This window comes from Trachurus trachurus (assembly GCF_905171665.1).
Source record: "Trachurus trachurus genome assembly, chromosome: 14".
NCBI classification, from domain to species: Eukaryota; Metazoa; Chordata; class Actinopteri; order Carangiformes; family Carangidae; genus Trachurus; species Trachurus trachurus.
In genome coordinates this window covers 28,333,207-28,340,848 of record NC_139903.1, presented here as the reverse complement: position 1 = coordinate 28,340,848, position 7,642 = coordinate 28,333,207, and the positions used below count along the sequence as shown (strand labels likewise).

General features: G+C 46.2%; 1 protein-coding gene across 2 annotated transcripts in view; it reads right to left on the bottom strand.

Annotated features, from left to right (window-relative positions):
• Positions 1-3,802: 3,802 nt before the first annotated feature.
• Positions 3,803-7,642, bottom strand: part of arhgap32b (Rho GTPase activating protein 32b) — a 47,951-nt gene continuing 44,111 nt past the window's right edge. For both annotated transcript variants that reach the window (XM_083987138.1, XM_083987139.1), the window contains one exon: positions 3,803-7,599. In XM_083987138.1, coding sequence (XP_083843264.1) covers positions 5,371-7,599 — 2,229 coding nt within the window. In that variant the 3' untranslated portion in view covers positions 3,803-5,370. The remainder of the gene's footprint in view (positions 7,600-7,642) is intronic.

Genomic DNA, 7,642 nt, shown 5'->3' with positions numbered 1-7,642 from the left:
TGTCTCCCATAATGCATCTGCCAACAGTTGTAAACATAAACTCCGTTGCGTCATCTGGGACTCTTCAGTTGTAAACGTTTACAGTGGTACAGCGTGACAACGTCGAGATAAAAACAAAATAAACATAATTTTACCATGACATTATTCTAGTGTAACCGTGACTTTTGTCTCTCATGATTTTTCATCATTTTAAAAGCGACACAAAAACAAAATGCATGAAAGAAAGAACGTTCTGATAGGCACCTGTAGGAAAAAAGAGGAGGAAGTGAATGGGAGTTGTCAAAAATTACATTATGGAGCCAAATGACGCAGAAATATGAAAGTACAGAGACAGACAATGAAATGTGTTTGGATCAGTGGTAAAAAAAATAAAATAAAATAAAATAAAACAAAAAAATAAAGAAAAGAAAAAGGTTTTCAGATATTGCCAAAAAGGAAACCGAGGAAATAATTACTGTGGAAAACTATTCACAAAATAGAAGGTAGCCCACTTTTAACCTAAAGTGTGGAGATGAAAACAAACATTTTAATTTCTGTATCTAGCCTACATGAATTATGGAGTCATCGCTGTGTCACAAGTCTGATGCTACTGTTTTTTGTTTGTTTTTTACCATGTGAGGTGGTGTTTACTGCACTGCATGTAATAGGCTTTATGCACAGCTCCACTACTTCCTGAACTTAAACAAGCTCCTTTATTTCCTGTCTTACATTACTGGACAGATTAATCCAGGTGTGTCTGACTCTGACCTCAGTAGTCCTGGATTAACCAATTAATCCAATAACAGACAGGAAATAAAGGAGCTTGTTTAAGTTCAGGAAGTAGTGGAGCTGTGCATAAAGCCTATTGCTGAGGAAGGTTAGCGGAGCTGCATTCAGGGGTTCACGTCAACGTCACAATTCATCACTCATCATGCAATCTCTCAGTCATCAAGCTTATACTAAGCTCCACACTGACTGGAGTAAATGAAATAAAGTTTTTTTTTTTACCCAGATGATTTGAATCTTGATTTATCCTCTTTTTTTAATAATACATTTCTGTTTGGTCATTACGCTCATGTAATCCAAATTTGTAGGATGCCAGGTGTAGTGAGGCGTCTGAGTCAGTTAAGATAAAACGTGTCTCTACAACTATTTTAAATTTCTCTACTAAAAATGTTTTTATTTTGTCTTGTATGTAGACTGCTTCAGAGTCAGTGGGGTCCAGGCTCAAGCTTGAACCTGTTGTGAGTCGTGACTGCTAACCACTGCACCACCATGCCGCCCTGTGAGAGAAAAGCTAATCAGCAAAAAATTTAACACAGTATTTGTATCTGCTCCCATTTTTCATGAGTTGAAATTAATATCTCAAACTTTTTCAAAGCAGGAGGACAAATTTACATACTGATTACACAGCACAGGTCTGCTTTGGTGTTGTCACAGAACGCAGGTAGCCTATTATAAACTTTAAATTTGAGGAAAAAAAAGACATTTATAAGGTTCTAAACTGAGTGACTCTGGCTACAGGTGTGTGTCGGTATTTGCCTCGTGCAGTGAGACTCATTGGTCAACTTTTTAATTGTTGGACTGCTCCTCTTCAGTGGTTGTGTCACACAGATCTGGATCATCCCAGTCATGGTCAGACGGGTCATGGGTCTGATCAACGCAGGCTGTGGAACTGTGAACCTCAAGCTGCAGCATGAGGTGATGGTGGCAGATGAATCGCCTCAGGATGTATGATGAGCTACATTTCTTTTATTTCCTTATAGAAAAAAATCCCTCAGAAATCACTCATTTCAACAAATGAAAAAAACAAAGGTGTGTTAATATTTGGAATCAAGAGCATCCTTGAGGGTCAATTCTCCTGACCTAAATATAGCATCTTCACCTTAACAGCTTTTGAGATGGAAAATTGGTTTGTTAAGAATAAATAAGTTGTGGTGGTGATCTGAAACAGGTGAGTTTTGGATGAGATCAGCAGGGCAAGGTATCATATACACTACTCACAAAAAGTTGTGATATACTATAACCTTTACAGGTGAACTTAATTTGACCTTCTCTAAACTTTCGAAACTTTTGAATGGACATGTGTCTGATCCATGAATCCACCACTAAATGTTCTGCTTCAGTGACAGTTTGTATTGAAACAGTCGTCTTCATCCTGCTGTTCACATTCTGACACCATGAGACCAAGACTTCGCCTGTATAACAGTCCATCAACAGGACCGTAGTGGACGTCCTTTGCTCACAATGACACATGGACAGTTTTTGTAGTGGTATACCCACCACTGTTGTAGCTTTTGTCTCAATACATTGTTTGATATGAAGAAATGACCATTCCATACTTCTACTTAAATGCCCTACTTTCATGATGTAATATCACTGTAGCATGCTCTTTTTTTACATTTTCCATAAATGTCACCCAAAAGTCAAATTTTCCAAACTTTTTGTAAGTACTGTATAATGAGGTATGTAGCCTATCTTTTACTTCCTTATAGAAAAAAAATCCTATCACTTATTTCGAACTGATGAAAAAGACAAAAGTGCTGCGTTAATATCTGGGAGCAAACCACACTTTTATCTCCTGACCTAAATATTCAATCTTCGCCTTAACAGCGTGTGAGCTTGCAAATTGGTTTTTCAAGAAAGGTTGGGGAGGTGAGTTGAGTTTTGGATGAGATCAGCAGGACCTACAGAATACTTTATAGTTGATCCAGAGCTTGACTGGGAGCCGGTGGGAGTCATGATGATGGTGCTCTGCCTCTTTGCTAAGGGAAGAACTCAGTTATGGTTCATCACAGCTGTCAGATCTTATCATATATAATTCTTGTTAACACACAAAGTTGTCTGAACAGCTTTCCGCTGACACTGCAAAACAGGCCAGCGTCTGGCCAGAGGAAGGATCAACAGCACGCTGAGCACTTTTCAAAGCAGTGTGGATCATGTCATGCTACCGCCACGGGTAATTACCGAGGATAAACTCCTTCCTTTGAATCTAAGAACTCGCTTTTTGACCTCCTTTCTAGCTGATTGGGAACATGCATGTGGCTGACCACACACTACCCCACTCTATGGCTTAAAGGGATAGTTCACCCAAAATTCAAATTTCACTCATTATCTACTCATCCTCATGTTGATTAAGGGCTGGGAGAAGTTTCAGAGTCCTCCGTTCCTTCTCGGAGTTTCGGGGGGGTCAGCGTAGCAGTATTTGTCCATAATGGTTGTCAATGGATACCAACTTTCTTCGTAACAAAAAGACACACCAAAAACCATCCAAATACCTCCATAGTGCTCGTCTGTAATGTCCCTCTTGTATTGAAGCCCCAACATGAGAAATTGTTCCGCCGGTCAGTGCAAATCACGCGAGATTTGCACTGACACAGGAAGAGCAGTGAACCGAGACACTGGGAGCTTCCGCTACAAACAAGCTTAAAATATAGACTTATTTAATTTTTCATGTCGGGGCTTCAATACAAGAGGGACCTTACAGACGAGCAGTATGGAGGTGTTTGGATGTTTTTTGGTGTTTCTTTTTGGACGAAATACTGCTACACGGACCCCCCCGTAACTCAAGAGAAGGCACCGAGGACTCTCTGTTCTCACAGCTCTTAGTTGACATGAGGGTGAGTAGATAATGAATGAAATTTGAATTTTGGGTGAACTATCCCTTTAATAACAACTTCTCAGTTCTGTCTGCTGTAGTTAATGCGGCTGCATTTTTACCATCATCCTTCAGGAGACTGTGAGACCGAGTCAAGCAGAGACGCATCAGAAATATCACGCACATATTAAAAGACGTGGATTGTAGCTATTCCTGAACAATTTTATTTGTTTCATATCTAACTTAAGGTACCTCTAGTTTGAGACAAGAGTGTTTTCACATTCAAGTACACAGTGCCTTACTTCAACACCCCATCTGAAAAGGTAGAAGCTTTAGATAAGGCAAGAGGAGCAAAAACCTGCAAGCGATATAGAAGTCAAACAGTTACAGAGTACAACCTGGATTTAGACATATAGGAAACATACTGTATTGTAATCCTTCAATTATGGTGAACCAAAAGAGCATACTAGTATAATACCAGATGAATGTACTATACATGGATCTCCAGCCTGAAAAAATGCCCCAGATACCTTTTTTTATTCTTATAAAACATTCCCATCCTTCATAGTTTTTAAACTCAGAACCAGTGAGGTGATAGAAAACTTCAAAACCCCAGAGGGTCACCTGCCGGCCCGTCATCAAAAGTGATCTTAACCCAACTATCACACTGTTCACGCTGTATGAAAATGACAGTAAACAAATTAAGGTCTGTAGGAACAGAATTTAAGGCTCACCAACTTCTTTTTTTTTTTTCTCCTACAAAGCAGCGGCAACACATTCCTCACCATGTTGTCTGAGAGGACGTTTGGTTTCAGCTTTGTACAGTTAGTCCAGTTCATGAATGTATCTCGAATGTGATGGGAAAAGAAAAGGAAAATTAAAAAAAAACAAAAAAACAACCTCTTACACATCTAAAGCCGCAACACTCATACAACCACCTTCCCCTCTTTATCCCGTTAATGTGCAATAACTGCAGCCAAGTCATTTGGTCCCTCTTCCACTGAAGAACAGACAAGTACCAAAACATTCCATTAGAAGTCATTGAAATCTGTTTATAGCAAAGTTAGGTAAAAATGGCACAGTCACAGAAACAAAAAAAGAAAAAGACATTGATAACCACTATATTAACTCAAAGTATACCATCGCGGCTCCTCATCGAACCTCGCACTTAGGTGGATTCTTCATGACGACATGGACAGACTGTGCCACCTACTTGTGTACATGTTAGCTGAGGGAGGGCGAGATGAACCTACATGTTTACTCCTTCAATAACTTTGTGCTGTAACATCCAGTAAGAACGTAATGGATAGTGAACAACACAGAACTGTTCTGTAAGAGATAACGAGTGCATGCATTTCTAAAATGCAAACCTTATTCCCAGTTGATACTTATCCCCAGAGCCACACCTAAAAAAGAAAATTACAACTAAAAATCCCCTTTTACTACAGATCATATACATATATATACATATATTTATATATATGTATACACACATACGTACATTTTTGTGGTGCCTGTTGAAAGTACCTTACATCTTTCATATCATATACATTTATGACTGCCTACTGTCTCAATGAAATCACAATAATATGACCACTTGGACAGTAATTTCAGGTACATTCAGGACTTTCTGTAAAAAGTCTTATTATTTTCTTTACAATTCATTAAAAATACAGAGGAGCAAAAATATTGGTGATGCGACAGTCCACTGTCCTGCAGAGGCTGCTCAACCCAAGCTCGCAGAGTCTTTCTTCAACACAGCTCAAGATAAAGTCCCCCCCCCTCTCTCTACTTCATTCTGTACGGATCTCTGTCTCTGGCCTCTGCAGGCCCAGGTCAGTCTGGATGAAGGCTCCCTGGCCCAGCGCCGTGGAGTACGCCCTGTTGTTGTTGTTGTGGCTCACCGAGAAGCCCGGGGCCGGGTAGGAGCCGGGGGGGCCGCCACGTTTTGGAGCGAGGGCCTGAGGCTGAGGTACTGGGTGGTAATCGTCCAAGTTATCGTAGTGGGACTGCACCGGCGTCTTGGTGCTGTGTTTCTGATACGAGTAGTCTCTGTCCAGGTCGGGTTGGCCCTGGTTGTAGTGCTGCTGCTCCCTCGGCGCCGCCGGCTGGCCGTCCGTACCGTGGTAGCCGCTCGCCGTTTTCACTTTCCCCAGGTGGTGGTCTGGGTCTGGTCCTTCGTACCGTGGTTGGAAGTTCCTCTTGTTGGGGTTGGGGTACTCCTGCTGCCAGTGTTTGGACCTGCCGCCGTCTCCGCCCGGCTTGTCGTCCCCGGTCTCGTACTTGGCCTCGTGCCAGCCGCCGTCCTGCTGAAGCGGGTGGCCGTGGCTCATGGCGGCAGGAAGGACGTGAGAGGGCTGGCATTTTTTGGAACCGCTCTGCTTGGCGAGACCGTCCGACTTGTCCCCCGCCACGCTGCTCTGGACGTCCATGTACATGAGGACGTCGGGGTCCGACACCATGTGTCTGGGCAGGTAGCGCCCGTCTTTGCTCTCCGCCGCCACCAGCACAGCTTTACCGGGGTCGGATTTACTGCGCAGGTGCAAAGTTTCGTAGCCGGATATATCGGCGGGCGGGAACAAGCCCACGTTGTCGTACTGAGAGAGGACGGGGCCTTTGATCCTCTGTCTGGCCCGGCTCTCCCTGCGGATAGAATGCATGCGGAGCCTCTCCGACTCCTCGGGGTCCCACGACAGGTAAGAAGCGCCTTCCTTGGTCCCGTGGCCGGGGGGCATGTCCCTGCTCACAAAGCTGTGCTCCTTCCCAAGCGGGAGGATGTAGCGGGCGAGGAAGTGATAGCCGGTGGCTTTCCCGCCCGGTCGACCGGCGGCTGCTGCTCCCGGATCCCTGTTGCCGTGGGGGTGGAAGTGCCGGATGCGGACGGTGCCGTAAGGGTCGATGTCGTAGTAAGGTGCCTCCAAGGAGCCCGAACCGGAATAAGGACTGTAGCGATACTGGACCCGGCCGTTCTCGAAGTAAGGCTGCAGCTGGGTGACGTGGTAGTCGGCCTGCGAGGACTGTTGTTGCTGCTGCTGCTGCTGCTGCTGCTGTTGCTGCTGTGGCGGCGGCGGCTGCTGGTGGGATTTGCACTGATAAACGGCCCGGTGGTAGAGGAACATGTCGTCGTCCGGGGGAACCTCAGTCCTCTGGATGGGCACCGAGTGGACAGTGGAGGGGACGTGGAGGGAGTGGACTCGGCGGATGGTGGGGTAGCCGTGCGTTCTGTCGTGGCTGTAGCCCGGATGCTCCGGCCCCATGGCCATGAACATGCCGCGGGGGTTCCCTCTGGACTTCATGGAGTGGTGGTAGGAGCGTGGACCTAAGGTGCTGTATCTGTTGTCTACTCGGGCGCTGTACGGTATCTGAGGCTCAGACTTGGACACGTAGGACAGGTGCGGGGGGACGCTGTCCGGCCGGTAGTGGTGCGGCATGGACTGCGGGCCCAGAGCGACGGGCCTCTGGTGGTAGTATCCGGCTCCCGGAGGTTCAATCAAAACCGGTTCTGCTTTAGCGTGGTACAGGTAGGCAGGTTGGTGCATGGAGGATTTCCGAGGAGAGTGAGGATGGTGAGGCAGAGCGTCGTCCTGGTAACGGGGCGGCGGCGCCGGGCCCTCGTCCAGGAGGTGGTAGGAGGCTTCGCTCTGGCTCAGCACCGCCGTGGCCAGCTTGCTCTCCATGGTGCGTACGGGAGGCGCCGGAGGTTTGGGTCCGTGGTACTTTGCCGACTCTGTGCAAGGCTGGACCGGCTTGATGGCCTCCCACGGCTTCTCCAGAGGCTCGGCGGAGGTGGGGGCCACTCTCGCGCTGGCCTTCGAGAGCGTCTGAGGCTGGGGTTGGGGTTGAGTCTGAGTCTGTGGCTGCAGGTGGGGCTGAAGTGGAGGCTGTGCTTCGGGCTGAGCTGGGGGCTGATGCTGAGGCAGTGAGATCGTCTGCTTCTTGGGCTTCTGAGCCGTCGGTGGTGGAGGTGGAGGTTCTGATGGTTTCTGAAGGACTGGGGGTGGTGCAGTGTCCTCTGGTTTGACCTGAGTGGAACACAACAAAATAGATTCATTATGGAGGAAAAAT